Here is a 27,754-nt window from a genome sequence, read left to right as displayed (position 1 = left end):
TCTCAAATGAGGTGATAGAATTATAATTGCCTCTTCCCATGACCCATTGTTTCTGCCCAAGTGGAAGTCGTAAAAGTGGCCAAATTCCTCTTTACTTTGCAACAGTCACCTGGTTGTAAACAATACCAGAACTTCCCTCTCTGGGAGGCCCAGAACTTCTCAGAGATTGAGAAAAGGAGGAAGAAGAGAAGGAGTCATTCTAATTAGAACTAAGGGATGAAACCTGTAGGGATAGAAACTGAATGTGTTTAATGCTGGTTTGGGGTAAATAATAAAAAGGCATAGTAGATTGGTCTCTGCCTCTGTGTCATTTTTGTTTCTTACAGAAGAATCAAACTAAAATTACATGATGTCTGATATTTGCTTTAAAATATTCTAGAAAACATTTACAGAATAGACTAAACAAGATTGGTAAATCTTTTATGATTATTTAAGTTGGATGAAAAAGGGTGCAGGAGGGTTTGTTTATTGTTACCTTCTCTCTCCCTTATGTATGCTAGAAAATTACATTAAAAAAATTGAGTTTTAGCCCAGAAAATGCTGTCATCTCTGATTTTAGCTAGCTCTAAAACAGTGACCTTTTTAAATGCCCCCTGCCTCTGCTTCGAGTCCCCAAGTGAAATCTGGCCTTTTGTATGGCAACACCTCTGTTGAAAACATTTTCACATATACTAGGGAGGGCAATGGTCCTGAAGCTTTAGACCATAATCAGTAAAGAAGTTGCAGTGAGTTCTATTTTAGAAGTGAGAGAAATGGGAAAGAATACTTTAAATATCTGCTTCCACACGATCTAGTTAGATGAAGATATAACTACCTTCTCTCTCAAATACAGTAGCAGAGAATGATCCTCGAGGAATATCTGTGTATTTCTACACGTGTCTGTGTTCCGTAATACGTTGCCAACTGCCTCTTCTTTGAAAGGGTTAGCTTCAATTCTGACAGTATATTCTTCCTCTATTTTTTATTCCAATGTCTCTATGAAGTGGTGGGGATAAAATATGGTAGCATGGCAAATATTTTTGAAATCTCATTTTATGTTGTTCTGCAGAACTGTTTTGAAATTATTTTTAAAAATCCAGGAATATTGTCTTTGTTTAATCTCCTTTATTTGTCTATTCCATCCCTTCATCTCATTCCTTTAATTATATGCTTGTCTTATTTGTTTACTTCTATAATTTTTCTCCTCTATTCCATCAAGTCTCATTATGTTGAGATTTGTACAATCACATACAATCACAGATATTTTTCTAATTAAAAAAAAATCACTATTCACTCTGGTCACCTTCCAAGATTCCTGTGGACACACAACAAACATAAAACAGAAGGGTGCATATTATGTAGAAGTAACACCTTGATCTTCCTTTTGCAACGGTGAAGGAATTATGAAGTAAAAATTAACAAAGAGACTTTCACCTTTGTATGTCCAACATTTTTTCAGAGCTGTGTTGGTTGATGGTGATTACATTAATAAAGTCTATTTTAAAGAACAGAAACTGGGCCAGGTGCGGTGGCTCACACCTGTAATTCCAGCACTTTGGGAGGCCGAGACGGGCAGATCAAGAGGTCAGGAGATCGAGACCACCCTGGCTAACATGGTGAAACCCCGTCTCTAATAAAAACACAAAAAATTAGCCAGGCGTGTTGGCAGGTGCCTGTAGTCCCAGCTACTCAGGAGGCTGAGGCAGGAGAATCACTTGAACCCGGGAGGTGGAGGTCGCAGTGAGCCGAGATTGCACCAGCGCACTCCAGCCTGGGTAACAGAGCAAGACGCCATCTCTAAATAAATAAATAGGTATCACAAAGAAAGTAAAAGGAAGAAGCAACCATCATCCTTTCAGTTGGAGGAAAAAGGAAGAAGTTGAAGGTATTAGAACTTAGAAGTTCGAAAGAGGAACCCTGTAGAGTTAAGACTTAGTCTTCTTAGAAAGGGGGAAGACCAAGTAGTGCTAATATTTTAGGAGCCAGGGAAAGGAACTCGACTGAGCTAGGACCTAGGCCTTGGAATGAAGATGTTGCTTGGCTGGTGCTGGTATCCCAGGAACTCAGATCCAGTGCTTTGCAAAGATGGAACTCATATCTCTAAAGAGAGGGCTCTACTCATCTGGAACTAGTGCCTCTAAGGAGATACAATAAGTCTGTTTGGGGAAGAAAGTTATTCCTGTCACCATAATTAAAGTCAGGAATAACATTAGCATCACAGAGCAGATAATAGGTGTAAGTTTGGAGATAAGAGAAAAATGACTAACATGATAATAAATCCCTTCTGATTCTAATCACTTGTACACACCTTTCTGCATATATTAAAATGTCCATATAACAATATAAACAATTTTATGCTTTTGTCTCAAAGTATTCACTTATCTTTTATACACATGAAGATGTTGTCATCTACTCCCTAAGGGCAGACAAAATCTAAACAGTGATGGGATGCATCTCTGGATACTATCCATTAATCCGCATCTGAAAATACTGTAATCTAAAAACTCAACTGTAAAGTTGACCATCCATGACAATCCTTAATACGATAAGGGTAAGAATGGGGGGCAAAGTAACTGGTACACATGAGCACACACACACACACACACATTACATCACAACATGCAAGAAGAAACAGGCTTAGCTGTTACAGTACTTGTTTTTGTAACCAGCCTTAAAGCCATAGTTGATATTATGCCCTGATTTTTAGCATTGGCTGAATTCTGTGGCGGTAAGTATTCCCATGAATGCTAATTTCAAGATGTCAAAGTGATGTCACTAAAAACACAGTTGGGAAATGATGCACATCAGTGATTCTGGGGAGTTCATATGAACCTGTTGCAGGGTGCCAGCTCTTTCGTAGCATTGAAAGTTAAATTGCACCTACCCATCTTGCATTTGGCCATTTTGCACTCCTCATGCTGTTGAAACAGGATGCAAAGAGGATAGTATACTGAACAAGGCGATAGATCCTAACTAACATAAAATGGGGTTGCTACTCCACAGGGGAGCAAGAAGGGCTCTGTCTAAAACCTATGGAATACTCTAGGGGATCCTCTCATTCTTCCATTCCAACTGGTAAAGGTTAATTAAGGAAAAAAAAAAAGAACCTTCAATGAAAAGTTGGAGCAAAGTGCAAAACAAATGAAAAAACCAACAGGCAACCATAAAAGAGATGAGGCATGTTCACTCATGATTCAGACCTTTCAGAAATGAAGGTTGAGATCACTACCAAATAAAGAACTTCAACAAGCTGAGACTCTTGACACAAAACTAGGGGCATATGGAATATGCAATGAAAAAAGAATACTGACTAGCCATATTTTTGTCCCCAAAATCTAAGAGAGCTTTGGCACATTTAAATACTCGAAAAAGTACTTGCCAACTGAATAAAAATTGTCTACCAAGCTAATTAAATTGTCATTAAACCAAGTGATGTTTTCTGAACTAAATGATCAAATACATTGATGTCTTTGGGTTTGAAATTCCCATTGCCTGATACATGTGTGCCAAAATATGACCAAAAAGTGACTCAATTAATTTTGCCAACCTGATAAAAAAATCTTCTGAGTAATCCTGTACAGAGGTACCCACATTTCTCACTTTGCTTTTTATTATATTGATATGATGGCTTTTGAAGAACTGAAGATAAAACTTTTATCTTCACCTGACTTGAATGGCAGGGCTGAATAATAGCAATTAATTTGTATATTGAGCTTAAAGAACAAATAACACCAAATCACCTATAATAGACACTGTTTTCTAATTCTTAGTATCATCCCTATCCTTCAACTCTCTCCCCAAAACTGCGGGGGAAAAAGGCCCTATTTCCCTAATTCCCTGTCAGTAGGGCCATGAGAAGCACTCATGTAAGTTTGGGAGGTAGGAGATGAGGAGGAGTATTCTGCGACAGCTGTGGGCAAGTTGAGGGAATCTGCAGGCAAGCAGCAGATAAAGGGTATTTGAGACAGGAATTCCACCTGAGGATTCTCCACGTTAGTATTCTATGACTTGAGATCATTAGTAGAGACTGCCTGAGGCTTTCTGGGGTCGTTCAGAAAATGACCCACCCTGGTACTGCAGGCAGCTGAGGTCACTGGCAACTAGTTTTCTGCTTCATTTTCATTTCTCAATCTCCTAAAAGTGCCTTTCTCAGCCCTTATAATGGTTTTGGGAAGCTACTTGTTATTCATTTAAATCTTTTCCCCGTATTACAAATCTGTGATCACCTATGCATGATACACCATTCAATTCCATGCTTTTCCTTCATAAATTGCATAATGAAGACAGATGAAGCAGAAGGAATAAGGAGAAAAGGCAAAATAGATCAGTATTTGTTTATTTTTCTTGGAAATTAATACAAAGATTTCCTAGTCCCAGGGATACTTAGAGATGGATCAGATAAACATTTGTCAGAAAGTGCTGAAAATCAGTATTGTTTAAGGAATCTAATAATTATGTCTAAAATTAGCTTTAATGCTACAATATTGCATTTCTAAGAGCCATCATTGAATGGTAGGTGTTCTGAACCATTGTGGAATTGTTATTAAGTTATCTAAAATGTGATAGAATAATAGCAGTAATAGGACTGATAGCTTATATTACCACTTAAAACTATTTCTAGGTACAGGATTGCATAATTTCCTCCTAAAACTTTCCCTGTGGAAGCATTATTCTATCATTCTTTTCACTCTTCTAATTATTTTCAAATGATACAAAAATCTCCAATAAATTTATATATTAACACACACAAAATGTTTCATACAGACAAGACCCGATGCAATACATGTACTTTGGGAAATAGCAAAAAGTATAATTTACATGCTCCCTGATTTTACAGAGAACCTCAGAGTCATCCATAATCACCATGGGCCTGCCTCCTTATCCCTGCTTCTATACATTTTTCTCCCCATCCCACTACCACCACCAAGCTAATTTAAACTGAGCATGGAGATGACAGTTTAAAAAAAATCAGGATTATACAAATCACCTGATTTTAAACTTTCAGGGCTTCCACCTTTTTAAATTACAACATGCATATGCCTTTGGTCACTCAAGTTCTGCAAGACAGGGCTCCTGTACATCTCTCAAGCCTTATCTCGTAATACTGCACCCTTTCCCTTCCTATGCTGCAGCCACTCTACCCTTGTGTATCAACCTCCTTCCTTTGTGTTAGCATCTTCGTATTTTCAGTTCTCTCCCTTGTAAAATCATTGGTGTTTTCTTTGTTTGTTTGTTTGTTTTGAGATGGAGTTTCACTCTTCTTCCCCATGCTGGAGTGCAATAGTGCCATCTTGGCTCACTGCAACCTCTGCCTCCAGAGTTCAAGCGATTCTCCTGCCTCACCCTCCCAAGTAACTGGAACAACAGATGCCCACCACCATGCCAGTCTAATTTTCATATTTTTAGTAGAGACGGGGTTTCACCATGTTGGCCAGGCTGGTCTTGAACTCCTGACCTCAGGTGATCCATCCGCCTTGGCCTCCCAAATTGCTGGGATTACAGGCATGAGCCACCATGCCTGGCCCGCTAGTGCTTTTTTCAAACAAAAAAAAATTTTTTTTGAAATAATTTTTGAATTTATGTCAATGTTGTCAGCTAGTATTAAGAACTCGCAGAAGCACTTTTTCTAGAGTAGGACACTTGCATCGATAACCACAGCAAAATAATCACAATCGTGAAATTATCATTGATCAAATGTTGATTAAATATCATTATCTAATCCACAAACCTTATTCAAATCTCCTTGATTTTCCTTGTAATATGCTTCTAAGGACTAGATTCCAATCCAATATTGTATAATACTTTTAGTTGTCATGTTTCATTAGCTTTTAAAGACTGGAACAGTTGCTCAGGCTCTCACTGTATTTCATGGCTTTGAGAGATTAGAAGAATGCAAGCTAGTTGCTTTGCACAGTGTTTTATATTGATTTGTATTCTCATTACTTTGTATCAGAAAGTACACAATGGTTAATTGTCATTTTACTGATGATATTAACTTTTATCATTTTGTTAAGATAGTGCCAGGTTTCTCCACTGTAAAATTAAGTAATATATGCATTAATTAATGTATAAGTTTAATTATTTTGTGAGAAATATACTCTGACACTTTGTAACTGTCCTGTTCCTCATCAAAATTTCACCCACCAATTTGCATCCATTTAAGATTCATGCATTAATTATTACTATGATGATCGCCAAATGCTGATTACCCAATTCCATCATTTCTTTTGCACTTATTAGTCAGCAATCTACTTAAGCAGAATTTGCCCTCTCTTCCATTTAATATTTATTCAGTTATTGTTTATTTATGGATTTTAGATTTCTGTTCTACTCAAAATGTTGACATTGTTACTATAGTTATTTTGACACTCAAATTATCTTAAATTTGTTCAGTGGAAGCCTGTTCAGTGTTGCTGCTATATCTTTTTGACACACCTACATTGTTCTTTGAGCACATTCTTACTCCAAGACCAAGTGGTTTCCAGCTCATCTTGCATTTCCTTGTCCAAGCCTTGGAGTGAGCCACTTCTTCAAAGAACCTTGGTTCATTTAGTGAAGAATTATATTTATGAACCAAGACCAATGTGCTAATGTGCTCATTTCAAATGAAGCATCACTGTATATTGACTGGTCTGTGGAGAGAGTTGGGAAATATATATATATACACACACACACATATGTGTGTGTATATATATACATACACATACAAACTCACACATATGTATCTATTTTAATATCAACTTATATATAATTTATTCATGATTTCACGCTGCTACTTCAAATTCTAGCCATTCCATTTCCATGTCTGTAACTCCATTTTTTAACAGTGTGAAACTTAGCTTCCTTTTTCTTCAATTTGTTTGCTTATTTTCTTCATCCTCTTATATTGTATGTAGCAATCTGATAGCAGTCTTGGTAACAGCTCAACACCTATGCAGGGGGAAAAATGAAAAGAAAAACAAAGAAAGAGATAATCTCACCATGTCTTTCAACTAGTTCAATTTCACCCTTGAGGTCTTAGCTCAAATGCAACTACCCTTTAAAATGGCCTTTTCACACAGGGCCACACAGGTCCCAAGTGAAAATATAAGTACTTTGACTACCTAGTTTTTATAATGTTGTTTTTTTCAATGTGTCAAATTTTTGATGCTTTATTCCAGTAAACTGGTTAAGATCTTAGACTCTTTGAGATTTGATTCTGCCACTTATTAGCATTATGAAATTGGGTGATAGATTTCAATTCTCAAATATAAAATGGAGCTCACTGTACAAAGACAGCTAACTCATCCAGATGTTGTAAAGAACAAATGAGATCAGAACTTAAAGTTCTTGGCATGAGTTTTATCTGGCATGTAGTAATCACTTAACTAAGAAACGTTAGCTGTTGCTGAAATATATTTGCGGTAGTATTGTTGTTGTTATCAGGTTCAATTGATGTTAATATTAGCATTAACACTCTTCAGATTTTTTCCTACAATAATTTATGTATCCTCCAAATCATAACTACATGCTATACGGTTACCATTAAACTGTCTGAAGATTTTTTCTTAAGAAACATATAAATTCACAGCAATAAAAATCTTGCATAATTTTAGCATAGTATTCATAAGGATGTGAATATATTGATTATGTTAGCCTACAAATTACAAAGAGATTCTGTTATTTTCAAGTTGATTCATGGCATTTTACACACGCTAATACACACCCACATATATAGATGCATAATACATGCCTAAGCAATGACGAAAAAACTGACAAATTCATCTTTTGTTTATATTTTAATAAAAGTGTTTTTAAAATATATTAATAATGTCCAGAATTGTTACTAGAAAATCAACACATTATATCAATTTTCTTGCTGCTTGCTTTTATTTAGAAAAACAATATGTTTAATGATTGTCTGTATTTTGTTTTTACGAATCAATAATGTTGGTCTCTCGTGTTTTTTAAGTAAAGGTTTCATTTCTAAATAGAAATAAAATACATTTTATTTTAAAGTTGAATGATAATAGAGTGTACAAAATAAAACTAAAACAACAACAACCACCAAAAACAAGAGGATTTTACATCAACTACACCATCCAAGCAACCAATTATTAGCGTCAATTTACTTGGACATAACATCAATGAAAGTAGTTGAAAACCTACTGGTATGGAAATGTTCCACTGCCCTCTTATGGAAGATACTTGAATGACACTCAATGGTTTCACACATCACGTTTGGAGTGAAGATATAAATAAGATTACAGTAAACAATATGGTTTGATTCATTACACTTTATTCTGTTCACTTATTGTTTAGATTTTTGTAAGTTAATTTCCTAACTACAAAATATTTTAAAATTATATTTGTATAATATTAAAATTCCCCTTGAACTAATCAGTATAGAATTTTGATAAATTTCCTTCTCATATATCTTCCTTCAAACTTGTATTAGAATTATAACAGTATGCTTAGTGAAAAATTAAAATACAGTAGTTGAGCATTTATCTTTGCAGGTGGGTGACAATGCTTCATTTTAATGTTTAAATCATGGCTGGTTAACACAGATGGAAAAGCTGGATAGATGTGGAAAATAATAGTTCACATTATATAATATGTATTATTTGACATGCATTGTTCTAGGTCTAAAGTATTCCACATTATTAATCCACTATATGCTTACATCAACCTTATGAACCAAGTACTGTTATCATTTCTAATTCAGATGGAGGTATGGAAAAGTTACATGAATTATTCAAAGTCATTTGGATTCAAAGTAGCAGAGCTGGTATTTCAGCCAAGGCAACCTGGTTTCAAATAATTTATGTGAAGATCTTAGGCCTACCTTGTTTTATTACACTTTGCTTTACTGAGCTTTGCACATACTGTGATTTTTCTTTTACAAATTGATGGTTTCTTCCAACCCTTAATCCAGCTAGTCTATCAGAATCAATTTTCCAACACCATGCTCACTTCATGTCTCTATGTCACATTTTGGTAATTATTGAAATATGTTAAGCTTTTATATTATTATCACAACTTCTGTGGTGATCTTTTATGTTAGATTGTTGTTGTTTGGGGGTACCATTAACCTCCCCCTTATAAGACAGCAAACTTAATAAATGTTGCCGGTGTTCTGACTGTTTCACCAACTGACTTTTCCCCAGTCTCTCTTACTCCTAGGGCCTCCCTATTCTCTGAGACTCAAGAATATAAAAACTAGGCCAATTAATCGCATTACAGTTCTAAGTGTTCAAGCGAAAGGAAGTGTTACTCATCTCTCACTTTAAATCAAAAGCTAGAAATGATCAAGCTTAGTGAGGAACGCATGTCAAAAGCTGATATAGGCCGAAAGCTGATATAGGCTGAAAGTTGATATAGGCTGAAAGCTAGGCCTCTTACACCAAACAGGTAGCCAAGTTGAGGATGCAAAAGAAAAGTTTCTGAAGGAAATTAAAAGTGCTACTTCAGTTATCACACCAATGATAAGAAAGCAAAACAGCTTTATTACTGATACACAGAACGTTTTAGTGATTTGGATAGAGGATCAAACCAGCCACAACGTTCTCTTAAGCTAAGCGTAATCCAGAGCAAAGTACTAACTCTCTTCAATTCTATGAAATCTGAGAGTAGTGAGAAAAAAAGAAAAAAACTGAAGCTAACAGAGGTTGATCCATGAGTTGAAGGAAAGAAGGCATCTCCATAACATAAAAGTACAAAATGAAACAGAAAGTGCTTATGGAGAAGATGCAGAAAGTTATCTAGAAGATCCAGGAAAGATAATTAATGGGATGACTACACTAAACAATAGATTTTCAGTGTAGATGAAATAACTTTGTATTTTAAGGAGATGTAACCTAAAACTTAAAGTCAATGTCTAGCTTTAAATCTTCAAAAGACAGGCTGACTCTCTTGTTAGAGGCTAATGCAGCTAACGACTTTAAGTTGAAGCCATTGTTCATTTACCATTCCATCAATCCTAGGACCCTTTAGAATTACACTAAATCTACTCTGCCTGTACTCTCTAAATGTAACAACATAGCCTGGATGACAGCACATGTGTTTATAATATGGCTTACTGAGTATTTTAAGTGCAGTGTTCACTGTTAAGAACTACTCCTCATGGGGGAAAAAAAAAAAACCCCTTTTAAAATCGTATTGCCCATTGCCAATGCACCTGTTCATCCAAGAGCTCTGATGGCGATGTACAAGATTGATGTTGTTTTCATGTCTGCTAATACATTCTTCAGCCCAAAGAGCAAGGAGTAATTTTGGCTTTCAAGTCTTATTATTTAATGAATACATTTTGTAAAACTATAGCCGCCAAAGATAATGATTCTTTTGATGAATCTAGGCCAAGTATATTGAAAACGTCTGGAAAATTATCACTATCTAGATGCCATTAAGAACATTAGTGATTCATGGGAGGAGGTCAAAGTATCAACATTAACAGCAGTTTGGAAGAAGTTGATTCCAGCCCTCATGGATGACTTTGAGGAGTTCAGAGACTTAAATGGAGAAAGGAAGCGTAGACACGATGGAAATAGTAAGTGAACTGGAATCAGTAAGTGGAGCCCGAAGTTGAGACTGAATTGCTGCAATCTCATGATTCAAATTCAATAGATGAGAAGTTGCTTCTAGTGGATGAGCAAAAGAAGTGGTTTCTTGAGATGAAATATACTTGTAGTGAAAATGCTATCGACATTGTGGAAATGACAAGAAAGGATTTATAATACTGCATAAACTAACTTGATAAAGCGGCAACAGGGTTTGAAAGGATTGAATCCAATTTTGAAAGAAGTTCTGTGGGTAAAATGCTATCAAACAACATCACATCCTTCACAGAAATCTTTCACAAAATGAAGTCAACCTATGGGACAACCTTTATTGTCTTCTTACTTTTAGAAATTGCCACAGCCACCCTAACCTTCAGCAACCACCACCCTGATCAGTCAAGTGGATATAGGTAATAGCATGTAGAAAGAAATTAAGTCAACAGTGCAACCATCAACATCAAGGTTAAATCCTCCACTAGCAAAAAAATTAAGACTCACTGATGACTCAAATGAATATTAGCATTTTTTAGCAACAAAATATTTTTAATTAAAATATGTACCCTATTTTTTATGCATAATACTATTGCACAGATAGTAGACTACAGTATTGTGTAAACTTTCTATGCACTGGGAATTTTAAAAATCCATGTGACTCACTTATTGTGATATTTGCTTGATTCAGGTGGTCTGGAACTGAACTTGCAAAATCTCTAAGGTATGCTGTGTATTTATCCATGATCCCCAAAGAGAACTTAGCAATGGTCAGCTCATCTCTACTTATATCATTATAATGAGTTTCCACAATTTAAGTGGGAAACTAATTTGATCCTATAATAAGAGTGTGATTGTTCAGATGGGGCTCTGTTTATTCTCCTCTAATGCTTCTTCCTCCTTTGATACCTGCTTCCCTTCTACCCCATCTACTTTAAAAAAAAAATACAAATACAAAAAGCATGTGTCTTCCATGTCAAGTGCTGTGTAAGTTCTGGGAACATGATTCTGAACAAAACAAAACACCTCACTTCTGGGAGTTTATAGACTACTGTAAGAAACAGATAATTTCAATACAGTAATGAATGCTGTTCCAAGGGTGAACAGAGCACATAATCAGGGCAAACAGCCCCACAAAAGAAAATACAATCTAAACTAAGAACCGAAAGATGTGCTGATTTTAGTCAATGATTAAGGGAAGAATGGTATAGGTAATAGCATGTAGAAAGAAATGAAGTAGAAGAAATTTAGAATACAATAGTTAAAGAACGATGAATATAGCAATTGCTAGGGGACAGAGGCAGAAACCTATTGCAAAGAAGGAGGGTTACCATCTTAAACACTTTGTACTGAAGGAAATAAAAAGACTTAAAATGATTTTTGTACCTTAGAAGGTGTATGTTTATGTAAAATCTTGTTTCTTTATGTTTTCTTTGCTTAAAACTTTATTTTATACACCTCTACTAATGTGTAATTTAAAAAGAAAATGTGTTTGTATTTCTCTGTAGAAATAAACTTAGTAAAATTATATTAAAAGGTCTACATTATTGATTTCTAAAAACAAAATACAATCATTAAAAGTGTTCTCCTAAATGAAAGCAAGCATCAAGAAAACTGATACAGTATATTCATATTCCAATAACAATTCTGGACATTAGTAAAATATTTTGAAAACACTTTCATTAAAATATAAATAGTGAAAAGATTAATTAGCTAGATTTTTTCATCACTGCTTTGGCATTATTGTGTGTGTGTGTGTGTTTATGTGTATTACTGTGTGTTAAATGCCATAAATCATCTTTGATAATAATAAAACCTCTTTGTATTAAGTAGGCTAGCACAATAAATTTATTTACATCATTTTGAGTAATATGCCAAATATGTCTAATACTGCTAAGATAATAATATAGATTTCACTATTTTCCTTCATATTTCTAGAGAAAAATACAAATAACTGAAAAATTTAAAAGTATAATTCTAGTCTGATCATTCTCTTAAAAATACGTCAGGCTTGATAGTTATTCAATGAGCCAGACAAGGTTGCCATGCCTGGCTGATCAGTGAAGGACATCAAAGAATGGAAAACAAAAGTAGGAGCTCACAGTCCATTACTCTGTCCCGTTCACATTTTTCTTTAATGATATTACACAGCTAATACTATTTTATATTAAAAGATAAAATCTCATCCACATATAGTTAGTCCTTCATCTCTGATAATCAAAACTATAATGTGAAGACAGAAATTTATAATTCTATTCAGTCTATTATCAAGTAATTATACTTTTTATTAAGACAAAGCATAATTTAATGCCAAAAATATTTTCTCCCTATATGAAAAACTTTTTTATGGCCTTAACATTACCTGAAATTGTATGACTATAATTTTAAAAAGTTATTATGCTTTAATAATATACAACTATTGAATTTTCTGAAACAAACTACTTGTGAAATTTCAGATATTTTCACGTAGTCATCAAAAATTGATGAGATAGAAAATTAGCTGGCGGAATCAAGGCAAAATCTCAGAATTACTGTTTATCAACATTACATGCATCATGAAATGCACAGTAATGATGAGAATGTGAAAAAAAGTGAATGTTTCTACCCATCCCTATCATAGAGGTATTTGCTCACTCTGCCTAAGTGAATCAGTTCTAACAGCTTAATTTAAACAAATTGGAAATTTGAAAATTTGGAACCTCTGGAAAACTGAAGTTTAGTATTGAACTACTGTGTTTTCTAAAAACACACAGGTAAATATACAACAAATTCATAACAAAAATAAGTGTTGTTTTTGCTATTGAAACGAATGAATAGCAAAACCAGAAGATAGATTTATTTACTTATTTTGGTTGAAATTTGTTTGAATATAAATATTTTATTAACAGTTGAGAAAAAATAAAAATGAAACGGTCTTGGATAAGAAAATGCTCCCTCTGCTTTATGGATGAGTTATTATTAAAAGAGTTATAAAGTAAAAACACAATAGAAAATAACTTCCATATCATGATATTAAAGTGTATATGATGTAAAAGGTCAGACTTATTTTACTGAAACTAATTCCTAGAACCAGTTTGCCAGTTGCCTCATCTGGCGAAAGAAATGGAGAGTAGGGCTGGGCATGGTGGCAAGAGCCTATATAGTCCCAACTACTCAGGAAGCAAGGCAGGAAGATGACTTGAGCCTAGGAGTTTGAAGCTGTAGTGTACAATGATCACATTAGTGAATAGGTACTGCACTCTAGCCTGGGCACCATGCGGAGAAAAAGAAAAAAAAAAGAAAGAAGAAATGAAAGGGAAGGAAGAGAAGGAGAAGAAGGGGGAAAGAATGGAGGAAGAAGGGAGGGAGAGAAGTAAGGAAGGAGGGATGAAGAAAGGAAGGAGGGAGGGATGAAGGGAGGAAAGAAAAAGGGAGGGAAGGAGGGGAAGGGAGGGAGAAACAGAGGGAGGGAGGAAGGAAGAAAAGAAAGTGAAAGAAGAAAAAAAGAAAGAAAGTAGGAAAGAAAACAGAGAAAGAAAGGAAAGAAAGAAAAGAAAGAAAGAAGGAAAGAAAGAAAAAGAAAGAAAGAAAGAAAGAAAAAAGAAAGAAAGAAAGAAAGAAAGAAAGAAAGAAAGAAAGAAAGAAAGAAAGAAAGAAAGAAAGAAAGAAAGAGAGAGAGAGAGAGGGAGGGAGGGAGGGAGGGAGGGAGGAAGGAAGGAAGAAAGAAAGGAAGGAAGAAAGGAAGGAAGGGGAAAGAGAAAAAAGAGAGAGAAAGAGAAAGAAATAGGGTAGATATTGCTATTTTAGAATCGCTGGTTGTTTGGTTGGTTGTCTATTTCAACATTGCATTACTTGATACAGGAACTCAGAAAAAACGAATTTGAAAATATTAAATCTCTTGTAGGAATGCTTACATAAAGAAAGAATTCAAATTATTATTTTGAAAAGTGGATTAAGAAAGTATAGAGTGAATAGTTAAACTTTGGTCTGATTTGTTTAGCAGAGATTTGGATATCCATGTCCCTTCTGCTGAGACAGGCAATCTTCATTGTTCAGTTCTATAAGATATTAATTTCATTATTGTAATGCTCATATGTTCCTTTTAATATTTGCTCAAATTAAAATCTTTAAAATGGAGGTTTAAAAAGGCATATCCCCGATGAGACGAAGAGTGCTCTGGAGGGAATAAATCTAAGCCAGGGGTCTGCATTATGAATTCTATTGACCTTGCAGTAATGTTTGTAAATGCTAATAATGAGCAGATAGAATGGGTGCCACATTGCTTTTGTGCTTGAAAATTTTAAAATTTACTCTATATTATCAGGTCAAGGTTTGCTGGGGTTTCATGTTCTACTTTTTATTTTTATTTTTTTATTTTTTTGCTTTTTATAATGAAACATTCCTTTAAAAACACTGAAACAACAAATTTTTGTAACTAGAATAATAGACTATTCCGAAAAAAATTCTATTCTCAGAAAAATAAATGTCAATCTCTACTAATTAGTTTTTAAAAAAATCTTTTTTACTGTGCAACTGAATATACTTTGAAAAGGCAATCGATGAAAAATAATAGCAGCGGGGATATCACCACTCATCTACAGGGGATGGTTTCTTTTATTTACACGGCACCACATATGGTATTGCACAGGCATTACATGGCACATTTTTGCTGTTCAAACAAATCAAGTGTTTTTGGCCTTGGTGGTGACGGTGTGGGTACATAGGTTTTGATGGTGGTGCTAAAAACGATCATGGTGTGTTAAAGCAATAACCAAATCCAAAGGGCATTTAATTTAGGACAAGATAATGTGTAGTCCCTTTTTTTCTTTTCACCTCCATATGAGAGGCATTCTTAAGACAAACTTTTAGGTAGAATTTCATGTCATAATAACTAGAAGATGAGTCAGTTTTGGAGTCAAGCATTTGAGGCAAAGCAACATATGAAGCATTTTATTTCAGTTCCAAATTGTGAAGGTGAAAATATGCTATACTCAGTAATATATAGCTTATGGAATGTTTTGTTTTGTTTTAATATTTCCAATAACTTTCTAGAGTTTTATGGTTTTCTCTTTTTGTCAAAACTTTATGGCTCAAAAATTTACAACTAAGCACTTTCATTTTCATTCTGTTTGAGAAAAGGCAATAATAATTTGTCTTATTTCATTTTGCGTTGCTATAACAGAATACCAAAGTCCGGGTAATTTATAAAGAAAAGAGTTAATTAGCTCATAGTTCTGCAGGCTGAGAAGTTCAAGAAGCATGATGCCAGCATCTGCTTGGCTTCCGCTGAGGGCTTTTGTGCTGGTCACAACATGGTAGAAGGTCAAAAGGAAGAAGACGTGTGAAAAGGGACCAACCAGGAGGAACTTCCCTTTGCAACAACCCAATCTCACGGGCACTATTCCATTCTTACAAGAACTAATCCAGTCTCACAAGAGCGAGAACTCACTTCTGCAAGAAAGCCACCAAGCAATCCATGAGGGGTCCACTCTCATGACCCAAACGTTTCCCATCAGGCCCCATATTCCAATACTGCCACATTGCAGATAAAATTTCTACATGCATTTTAGTTGGGGAGAAACTATATCCAAAGGATATCAAAATCAGTATTTTACTTGTCATTTTAAAATTTTCTTTGCACCCATAATTCCTAACCAAGAATGCATATTAGAATAACTTTGAAGTTTTAAAAATATACCCTTGTCCTGCTTTCAATCCCAAAAGAATTTTTATTTAGTAGGTTGGAAATTGATATGGTTTGGCTCTGTGTCTCCATCCAAATCTCATCTTGAATTGTAATCCAAATTGTATTTCACATGTGTTGGGGGAGGGACATCATGGGAGGTGATTAGTTCATGGAGGTGGTTCCTTCATGCTGTTCTTGTGATAGTGAGTGTGTTCTCACAAGATATGATGGTTTTATAAGGGATTTTCCCTCTTCACTCAGCACTTCTTTTTCCTGCTGCCATGGGAAGAAGGACGTGTTTACTTTGCCTTCTGCCATGATTGTAAGTTTCCTGCGGCTTTCCCAGCCCTGCGGAACTATGAGGTAATTGTACCTATTTCCTTTATAAATTATCCAGTCTCAGATATTTCTACATAGCAGTGTGAGAATAGATTAATACAGAAATATAGCTTTAACAAAGGTACAGGTGATTGAAAACATAATTTTAGTTAAGAAGCACTATGTATTGATATTGAATTTACTGGAACCACATACTCATTTGATGATTTCTTAAAAAGAAGTAACTTCTGCATAAAAATACACACAAACACAAACACATGAAAATGCAAGCATATTTTCATGAAATTATGTCCTAAGATCTCCCTGCATCGATATACTAGACTATCTCATTATGACTCTCATACCTTACTCAGTACATTTTCTCCTTCATTCTTTTATGCTTTAATTTTTTATTTTTAATTATTGTGGGCACATTGCAGGTGTACATATTTGTGGCTGATATGGTTTGGCTATGTCCCCACCCAAATCTCATCTTGAATTGTAACTCCCACAATTCCTACATGTCATGGGAGGAACCCAGTAAGCGGTGATTGAATTAGGGGGGTGAGTCTTTCCTGAGCTATTCTTGCAATAGTGAATGAGTCTCACAAGGTCTGATGATTTTAAAAATGGGAGTTTCCCTGTACCAGTTCTCTTTTTTTGCCTGCCACCATCCACCATCCACATAAGGTGTGACTTTCTCTTCCTTTCCTTCCTCCATGATTGTGAGGCTTCTCCAGCCATGTGAAAGTGTAAGTTCATTAAACCTGTTTCTTTTGTAAATTGCCCAGTCTTGGGTATGTCTTTATCAGCAACATGAAAATGGATTAATACAGCTGCATGCATGAGACATTTTTATACAAACCTGCAATGCATAATAATAAACTCATGGAAATGGGGTAGCCATCCCCTCAAGCATTTATCCTTGTGTTACAAACAATCCAATTATACTCTTTTAGTTATTTTAAAATGTACAATTAAATTATTATTGACTATAGTCACCCTGCTGTGCTATCAATAGTAGGTCATAACTCATTCTTTATAACTATTTATTTTGACTCATCAAGCATCCCCACCTCCCCCACACTCCCCAACTCTCCTTCTACCTTTCCTAACCTATGGTAACCATCCTTCTACTCTCTATCTTAATCAGTTCCATTAGTTTGATTTTTAGATCTCTCAAATAACTGAAAACATTCAATGTTTGTCTTTCTGTGTCTGGCTTATTTCACTTAACAAGATGACATCCTCCAGTTCCATCCATGTTGTTGCAAATGACAGGATCTCTCATTCATTTTTATGACAGGATATATTCAATTGTGTAACTATCACATTTTCTTTAACCATTTATCTGTTAATGAACACTTAGGTTGCTTCCAAATCTTGGCCATTGTTGTGACAAACATCGGAGTCTAGATATATCTTTGGTATACTGGTTCCCTTTCTTTTAGGCATATACCCAGCAGTAGGATTGCTGGATCACATGGTAGCTCTATTTTTAGGTTTTCAAGGAAACTCCAAGAGGTTCTCCATAGTGGTTGTACTATTTTACACCCCCACCAAGAGTGTACAAGGGTTCCCTTTTCACCACATCCTTGCTAACATTTGCTACTGATTGTCTTTTGTTTCTCTGCATTCTCTATTCTGTTCCACTGGTCTATGTGTCTATTTTTATGGCAGTATCATGGAGTTTTGGCTAGTATAGCTTTGAACTATAATTCAAAGTTTGGCAATATGATTCCCCTGGTTTTATTCTTTTTGCTCAGGATGCTAAAAATGGGGCCTTGAAGTCCCTGGCTATTATTTTATTGGAGTTTCTGTCTCTCTTTAGATCTGATAATATTTGCTTTATATATCTGGGTTCTTCAATGGTGGTCACATATATATTTATAATTGTTATATCTTCTTACTGAATTTACCCCTTTATCATTAAATAATGACCTTCTTCTTTTTTTATAGTTTTTGTATTGAAATCTATTTTGTCTGACATAAGTATAGCTACTCTTGCTCTTATTTGTTTGTTTCCAGTAATTTGGAATATCTTTTTCCATCTTTTATTTTCAGTCTACATGCATTTTTATAAGTGAAGTGTGTTTCTTGTAGGCGACAGATTATTTGTTCTTGTTTTTTAATCCATTCAGCCGCTCTATGTCTTTTGATTGGAGTATTTAGTTCATTTATAATCAATGCTATTATTGACAAGCAAGGGCTTCCTCTTGCCATTTTGCTAAATTTTTTCCAGTTGTTTCATTGTCTTCTCTTTTTTCTTTTCTGCCTGTATTTCTTTTAGTGGATATTGTTTTCTCTGGTGGTATGATTTAATTTTTTACTTTTTGTATATCCATTGTATGTTTTTCAATTTGAGGTTACCATGAAGCTTGCAAATACTATCTTATAATACATTATTTTAAACTGATGACAACTTAATACTACTTGTATAAATGAACAAATATGCCAGAAGAAACCTTATAAAAACTCTATACTGTAATTTAATCCCCTACTTTACAAACTGTTTTTCTTTCTCTTCATATCTTATTGTACTATGTCTGAAAAGTTGTTGTACTCATTTTTAATGGTTCATCGTTCAGTCTTTCTACTTAAGATATGAGTATTTCATACACCCCAATTACAATGTCATAATATTCTATCCTTTTCTATGAGCTTACTATTATGTGTGAGTTTTGTATCTTCTTGCTTATTAAAGTCATTTTCTTCCAAATTCAAGAACTCCCTTTAGCATTTTTTTGTAGAAGAGGTCTGGTATGAATGAAATCTCTCAGCTTTTGTTTGCTTGGGAAAGCTTTTATTTTTCTTTCAGGCTTGAAGAATATATTTGCCATATATACCATACTAGCGTAAAAGTTTTTTTTTTTTTAATTTTATTTTTGGCTTCAGCACTTTAAATATGGTATGCCACTCTTTTTTGGCCTGTAATCTTTCCACTGAAAAGCCTGCTCCCAGACACACTGACATTCCATTATACGTTATTTATTTCCTTTCTCTTGCTGCTTTTAGGAGCTTTTCTTTATCCTTGACCTTTGGGAGTTTGGTTATTATATGCATCAACATAGTTTTCTTTGGCTGAAATCTGCTTAGTGTCCTATAACCTTCTTGCATTTGAAAGCTGATATTCTCTAGGTTTAGGAAGTTCTCTATTATTATCCCTTTGAATGAACTTTCTACCCTGGTCTCTTTCTCTATCTCCTCTTTAAGGGCAGTAACTCTTAGATTTGCCCTTTTAGGCTATTTTCTATATCTTATAGACATGCTTGATTCTTTTTATTTTCTTACGTGTTCTCTGACTGTATTTCAAATAGTCTGTCTTCAAGCTCACTAATTCTTTCTTCTGCTTAATCAGTTCTGCTATTAAGAGATTGATGCATTTTCATTATGTCAATTGCACTTTTCAACTCCAGAATTTCTGCTTCTTTCTAATTATTTCAATCTCTTTGTTAAATTTATCTGATAGAATTCAGAATTTCTTCCTTGTGTTATCTTGAATTTCTTTGAGTTTCCTCAAAACAACTATTTGAAATTCTCTGTCCAAATGATCACATATCTCTTTTTCTCCAGGGCTGGTCCCTGGTGCCTTTTAGTTCATTTAGCAAGCTCATGTGTTTCTGAATCATCTTGATGCTTATGGATGGTCAGTGCTTCCGGGGATTGACGAGTCAGGTGTTTATTGTACTCTTTGCAATCTGGGCTTGTTTGTGCCTGTCCTTCTCGAGAAGGCTTTCAAGGTATTCAAAAGGACTTGGGCCCGAAGCCCAATAATGCTGTTTTGTTTTGTTTTATTTGCAGATTCACAGAGATACCACCTTGGTGACTTGAATAAGATCTGGGAACATTTTCTGGATTACCAGGGAGAGACACTTGTTCTCTTCCCTTAATTTCTCTCAAATAAATGGAATCTTTGTACTGAGCCACCTGCAACTGGGAGTGTGGCACTGAAAGTACCCCTGTGGTAAACACTACTGGAACTATGCTGGGTTTGACCTGAAGCCAGCATGACACTATGTCTCACCCAATGCCCTCTGTAATGACTACCTGGCTACCACCTGTGTTCACTCAAGGCCCTACAGCTCCACAATCGGTAGGTAGCAAAGCCAACCAGTTCCTTCCTTTCAGGTCCTTCCTTTCAGGTGGTGGGTTCTCCCAGGTCCCAGACAGGTCCAGAGATGCTGTCCGGGAGGCAGGGATTAGAGTCAAAAATCTTAAAAATATACCTGATGTTCTATTCTTCTGCAGCTAAGCTGGCACTCAAAGCACAAGACAAAATTCTTTCCACTCTTCCCCCCCTTTCCTCAGTCAGAGGAGCCTCTCTGTGGCCACCATCACCACCAGCCCATAAGGTTCTCTGCCAGACCACCACTGATGTTCACTTAAAGACCAAGTACTCTTCAGTCAGCTATGGTGGATGCTGCCAGGACTGGGACACACCCTTCAGAAAAGTGGGCTCCCCTCTGGCCAAGAGCTGGTCCAGAAATGCTGTCCAAGAGCCTAGTCCTCAGCTCAGAGACCCCAAGACCGTGCTTGTTGCCCTAGCCCATTGTGGCTGAGCTGGTACCCAAGGTGCAAGACAAAGTCCTCTATTTTCTCCCTGATTTACTTAAACAGAAGGAGTCTTTTACCATTGTCACTAGAGCTGGGAGTGTGCTGGTTCACATCTGAAGCCAGTACATCTCAGAGCCCAAGGCCCATGGCATACTGCTTGGGTATCACTACTGGTTATTCAAGGCACAAGGGCTCTTTAGTCAGCAGGTGGTAAGTCCTGCCGGGACTGGGTCTTTTAATTCAGGGCAGAAGGCTCCCTTTTGGCCCAAGATGTGTCTAGAAGTGTCACCCAGGAGCTAGCATCTGGAATGGGGACCTCACAGCTCTACCCTGTGCCCTATCCTACGGTGGCTGAGCTGGTATCCAAGATGCAAGATACAGTCCTTCTTACTGTTTAATCTCTCCTCAAGCAAAAGGAAGGAGTCATTTTTGTTGCTGTGAGTCACACTGCCTGGGGTTGGGGGAGTGGTGGCACAGGCACTACTCCCTTAACCACCCAGGCTGGTGTTTCCCTAGGTCATGTGCCTCCGTAGTCCATCCTAGTCCCAGCCCAGCAGTAGGAATTGCCTAGGAATTGCAGTCCTTGTGTCCTAGACTGCCTTTCAAGTTTACCTAGGACCCCAGAGCACTTTGGCCCATGTTGTTGAGGCTTGCTGAGACACCCAAGTTTTGACTGCTGGGATGGGCGATTTCCTTCTGGCTATGCATGGTCCAAATACTCTCCCTGTGCACAGATGCTGACTGAGCCCAGCACAGCTTTTCTCTCTACTGTGGGAGGGCAGCACTGAGTTAAATGAAAAAGTCCCTTAGTCACTGTGCTTTCCCTTCCCCAAGTGCACACCCTGCACAGCAGGCCCTCTATTAGGAAATGGGAAAGAGGTGGCTTCAGCAATTCAAGAATGTCCCCTACCCTCTTCAATGCCTGTTTCAGCAATACGAAGTTAAAACCAGTATTATGAATGTTCACCTGATTTTTTTTGTTCTTGTGATCGTGCTTTTCTGTGTACATGCAGTTGTTAAAATTTGGTGTTCCTGCAAGAAAGATAAAAGGTGTAGGCTTCTATTCCACCATGTTGCTCCACCCCGTCATCCTTGTATTCTACTCCAGAACATTTATTATCCCTCCCGTCTCAGTCCCTAGTCTCCTTTCTGTTTGAAGACAGACGAATCTTGGCTACATCACATGGAGGTGCAACATTAGGCCATAGTTTATAGAAGTAGTGGAAAGTAACACAAATTTGAAAGCCTCAAATTTTACAGTATAGAGAAGGCTCTTTCAAACTGCTATTTGTTGATTAAATCTTACATTGCCTGGGAAAAGGCAGGTAGCAGTTCTCACTGGCAAACAAGAGAAAATGGAAAAAAATGAATAGCATTTATACTCTAATTATAATGGTGTCTTGCATAAAGTACTTATAATAAGTTAGAATTTTAGTTAATAGATCCTGAGTGAATAAATCAATAAATAAGTGTACAGCTGAAGAACTGACTGCATGAAGGAAGCAAAAAGAAGAGCACTTTGTCCATTTTTCTTTAACTTCTTTGGCCAGATTTCCTTATCTGCCAAGTGAAACCATAATAAGGGTTTTAAATTCTATTTCAACTCAAAAATAATATTCCTGCATTGTTCATATTACTCAGTGAATAGAAGGATGCAGAAATAATTCCTAGTGCAAGGCAGGCACCCAAACTGTAGATTATATCAAAAGGAAATGAAATCAGCACCTCATGGAAGATCTGTGCTCCCACATGCATTGCAGCATGATTCATAATAGCCAAGATATGGAAATAATCTAAGTGTCAATCAATGGATGAATGAATTAAGAAATTATGATATATATACACAATGGAATATTATACCATTTGCAAAAGCATGGATAAATTTGGAGGACATTATGCTAAGTGAAGTAAGCCAGACACAGAAAGAAATAGAGAAATAGAGCATGACCTCACTTATATGTAGAAACAAACAAACAAACAAAAGCCAAGTATATGGAAACAGAGAGTAGAACAGTTGATTACCAGGAGTGGGAAGAAGGTGAAAATGGGGAGAAGTAGGTCAAAAGGTTCAAAGTTATATAGATGAATAACTCTAGAGGTCTCATGTAAAACATGAAAATAATAGTTAATAATATTGTATTGAATACTGAAAAAATTGCTAAAAGAATAGATTTTAGGTTCACTTGCCACCAGAAAAGGCAACTATGGGAGATGATTGACAAGTTAATTGCTGCAACTATGTTTATGTATATCAAAACAGCATATTGTACACCTTACATATATACTTTTTTTGCTTTCACTATATTTATATACATCAAAATAGCATGTTGTATGCCTTAGATATATACTTTTTTTTTTTTAAGAGCCCCCATGGCAAGAGAGCGAGAGAAGAAGAATGGTGCTATTTGGCAATGCATTATTGTGTTACAGTTAAAGTCTGGCAGGTTAAGTATTATAAAGATTAGCGTACTATATAAAAATATTGCCTCGACACAAAAATAAACAAAATTTTTATTACTTCAGCCTCTGAAATAATGAAGCACATTTGTGAGTATTCATATGTAAAATGCTGTCCAAAATAAATTTTTCACAGAAATAAGTAAAATATAGACGAAAGAATATAGAATGCTGTCATTTATGCAATATATTGTATTTCCAGAAGGATACAGAAGAAACCGGCAATGGTGATTGCCTTTAAGGATGGACAATGGATGGCCAGGAGAAATGTTGGATGAGAACTTGCTTCACACTGAATTTTCATAATTTTTTAGTTTTGTATAATGTGCATATACTGCCTGTTTATAAAATATTAAACCTTTTTAAAGGGATACAAAACATAATACTCATGAATATATTTTAAAAGACTAAAAATTTATGCACCAGTGGAATTAATATTTTAAATGCTATGATACTGTTTATTAACATCTATCTATAGCAGAGCAAGAATACTGGCTGAAATAAATCAATAGATACGGCATGTGTATTATCTCACCTATTTTGCTGCTATTTCCGTCACTGTTTTTAACATGTAACTGATCTGGTGGTAGGATAAATGAAAGATTTTTAACTAGAGGGCACTCAGTGAGGTTTCTCTGCTCTATCCAATTTCATATACACAACAGTTTTATTTAAAAATCATAGTCTTTTATACTTTACAGACAATATTGACACAGCAAGCAGTCAATTGCACACATGGTTTCTTGGGAGGCTATAAGTACTTTTTCAAGAATCATAAGACTACATAAGAACACCATTGAACCATAATATTCTATTTTTCCTTTGTCTCTGAAGTGGTGGTAACTCTATTCAATTAATGTAATTAATCCCACTTGGAATGTGATGTTTAGTTATTATGAAATGCCTAAGTGCTGACTGAAATGAAAGACAATCCAGTTGAGGTGATACAAAGAAAATCAATGTGAAAAACAAACATTTCTAAACTTTGTTTATTTGTAGATTAAAATGTAATGCATTACAATTTTAACAATCACTTAAAAATGATGTATATTTGCATAAAACAGAAGCAAAACAGAAATAGATTAATTAAAATGCCATCTTGCTTCAAGTTTTCAAATTAGTACTTTAAGTACTTATATGCATTGCAAGTATATTGTATAAATATACTATGAATAATCTTGAAACCACAATAAATATCAAGTAGATTTTTAGGCACACGGCATGAGAAAAATGCAGAGTCTGCATAATTCTTGAGAGTGCTGAGTAACTCACTCTAGTTCATTTTCACACATATATTTTACACAAAATATACAGCCATCACTCACATGATTCTCAGTCACCTCTGAATCTCATCTTTCATCCCAGCATTAGTGCCTTCTTATGCTTTGATGCTATTGCTCTATACAGCTATTACATAAGAAAATATTTTGCAGTTTTCTTCAACTAATTGCCTAAGAAGGTATCAATGCTACCAAAATCAATACAGCCTATCTACATAATATATTCATGGAAATGTGCTGAGAGGCACCCACTTACAGAACTGCTCATTATGACACTGGAAGTTACCCTGAAGGCAAACTTATAAATTTTAAGGTATACCATTTTTAATTGCCAACACTACTAAACCCAGAAATTATTAGAAACTGAGGTAACACAATTTTTTTAAGAGATAGAAATACTTGAAAATACACCAAAAGTACTTAAAAAAAATCCTCGCATACATGTGCCTCAGCCATCCTAAGATTTGTCTGCAAACCTTTCTGTACAAATGTAAACCAAAGAATCCAAAAGAATGCTCAAGTTGAACTGACATACACTGTTAGGATTAAAGATCACAGCCATGGAACACCTGAGATCGCCCTCTGATAAGGGAAGCCTAATGCTTCTCTTAGTAGGGCCAATGTTCATTGGTAAAAATGAACCAAATAAAACCCACTGACTTTTCCCCCAGCTACAAATCAGATTCTGGCATATCTGGCATAATATCTGCCATCAAGTACCCTATTCCGTACCGTCCATTGGGAGCAGTATCCAGAGTTGGGGATCCACTCTGTTTTCGATAAATATTTTTACCAAAATTTGGAGATGGCATCTCGCTTGATATTTTTCCATGAATGAGGCTTGTATCATCGCCCTCTAAGTTTACAGGCTCTTTCAGGACCCTTCCTCTCTTATAGGTCACAGATGCTAAATTACCAGAACTATCATCTATAAGGTTGAAGCGACGAACAACGAAGACTACAGGGACCGGGAGTATTGCAAAGACAACCAGAGAGACACAGACGACCAGTCCCCAAGTTGGATAGCTCAGAAATTCTTCAGATGCCTGTTAAAGAAGAAAATAATAATTATTAGTAATCTATGTTTCTTTGCACATACATAAAATATTGTACTTGCTTCAGGTTTATGAGGAAAGAATCTGGGCTGGCTTGGTGACTTGTTTTGACCAATAGAAAGTGGTGGAAATGATGCTAAGCAAATTCCAAGACTAAGCCTTAAAGACCTTCCAATTTCTGCTTCTGTTTCTTACAATGTTGCCCTGAATCCATAATGCTTGGAAACGTTATAAATGAAAGACCACCTAAAAAGAGAGCCCAGCTCTCCTCCAAGTTGAATGCAACTGCTTGAGTTAGCCCAGGCAAGAAAAGAAGAACAACGGCTTAGCTCAGCCACGGAACTGTAAGAAATAATACATCAATGTTGCTTTTAGCCATTAAATTTCAGGGTAGTTTGTTACTAAGCAATAGATACCTCTTAAATGTGTCATATATCTTTCTCAAATCTGAAAACCAAACTTTTGAAGCACATCTGGCCCCAAGGGTTTTGGTAAGAGAACAGATTTGTTTATGCCTCAGTCTAGAATTATTAACCACAGGATAGTTAAAGGTCACAGGTATCTCTGAAAATAAGCACTTTGATTTTATGGCAGCTGAGATATACCTAATGATTACATTATTATTCAGCTTGAGAATAGAAATTGAAATAGTTATTGCTAATATAAATGTTATAACAGAACTTTACTTTAAAATTTACTAAATTGTGTACTTTGCTAATACATATTTTTCATCATTACATAAAATCTGGGATACAATTCTTATTGATTGATTGATTGATTGATTGATAGAGCCTTGCTTTGTCACACAGGCTGGAGTGCAGTAGTAATCATAGCTCACTGTAACCTTCCACTCCTGAGCTCAAGGTATCCTTCAGCCTCAGCCTACCGAGTAACTAGGACTATAGGCGAGTGCTACCATGCCCAGCTAATTTTTTTTCATTTTTTGTAGAGACAGGGATTCTCTATGTTGCACAGGCTGCTGTCAAGCTGCCAGTGTCAAGTGATCCTTTTGCCTTGGCCTCCCAAAGTGTTGGAATTATAGGTATGAGCCACTGCACCTGGCCTGGGATACAACTTAACAAATTCATGTATTAAAACATTTCTGGTTTTGATTAATATGTTTTCTAGAGTCAAAGGCCCAATAATTATTGGTTCGTCAATGTTAAGATGGATATATCTGCTTTAATAAGGACAAGGTCAGTGTTTCATATGTGTTAAAAACATCCACAATGTATTTTAAAAATCATATATGCCTGGGGCAGGGCAAAAACGTAAATCTCATATCCTTGCATAAAAGCTATGCCATTCATTAACAGCAAAAAAATGCTGTGACAGAGACAAAATGCTCTAAAAAAGCTTTTTATGTACCTTTTAAAAATGTAATTCCCTTATTTTGTATTTACCTTATCTTCAATCCATGCATTATAGCCAGGAGGACTTAATCCCATATTCACAACACTAGCTATTAGCAATGATAATAGCATTAGAGGAGAAATGTATTTCCACATATAGTAGTAATATCTGCTGGGAGCAAAGCCCAGCATATCTTTTAGGTCTTCCATAAACCTGAATAAAAAGAAAGTATTTAATTATTCCTTAATTTAATATTGCTAAACCTTAAAAATGTGCATTGTATTAATGGTCTGACAAAGATTTAGCCATGGATACCCTATGACATTTTATATTGTATCAAAGTTCCTCTTGGAAGATGACTATAAAGTAAAATGAAAACAGTTAAGTACTATAATTTTTATTTAGGGAAAACTCTCTTAAGCCAATTATTGAATTCTTCTACTGATAACTTTCTATTCTATAAACAAAATATTTTCAGTGCATTAAAAATTTATTCTCTTTTTTAGTAATACAAGTAATAATTACTAAAATAAATAATTTCTAAATAATTTCTTTTAGTAATTA

At 35.5% G+C, this 27,754-nt stretch overlaps 1 protein-coding gene across 7 annotated transcripts in view; it reads right to left on the bottom strand.

The window, feature by feature from the left end:
* Positions 1-6,718: 6,718 nt before the first annotated feature.
* LOC105473270 (solute carrier family 6 member 15) overlaps positions 6,719-27,754 on the bottom strand; it is a 72,206-nt gene continuing 51,170 nt past the window's right edge. For 2 of the 7 annotated variants that reach the window (XM_071071351.1, XM_024790162.2), the window contains 2 exons: positions 27,241-27,403; positions 23,541-25,828 (listed from right to left, as the gene is read on the bottom strand). In XM_071071351.1, the coding sequence (XP_070927452.1) occupies positions 25,454-25,828; positions 27,241-27,403 (538 nt within the window). In that variant the 3' untranslated portion in view covers positions 23,541-25,453. Of the gene's footprint in view, positions 6,910-18,933; positions 20,673-22,012; positions 22,078-23,540; positions 25,829-27,240; positions 27,404-27,754 lie in introns of those variants that run through there. The other 5 variants (XM_071071352.1, XM_011726985.3, XM_011726987.2 and 2 more) reach the window with 5 other exon arrangements.

Source organism: Macaca nemestrina, chromosome 10 (genome assembly GCF_043159975.1).
Source record: "Macaca nemestrina isolate mMacNem1 chromosome 10, mMacNem.hap1, whole genome shotgun sequence".
Classification (NCBI taxonomy): domain Eukaryota; kingdom Metazoa; phylum Chordata; class Mammalia; order Primates; family Cercopithecidae; genus Macaca; species Macaca nemestrina.
The sequence above is the reverse complement of the archived record's forward strand: the minus strand, read 5'-3'. Positions and strand labels throughout refer to the sequence as shown.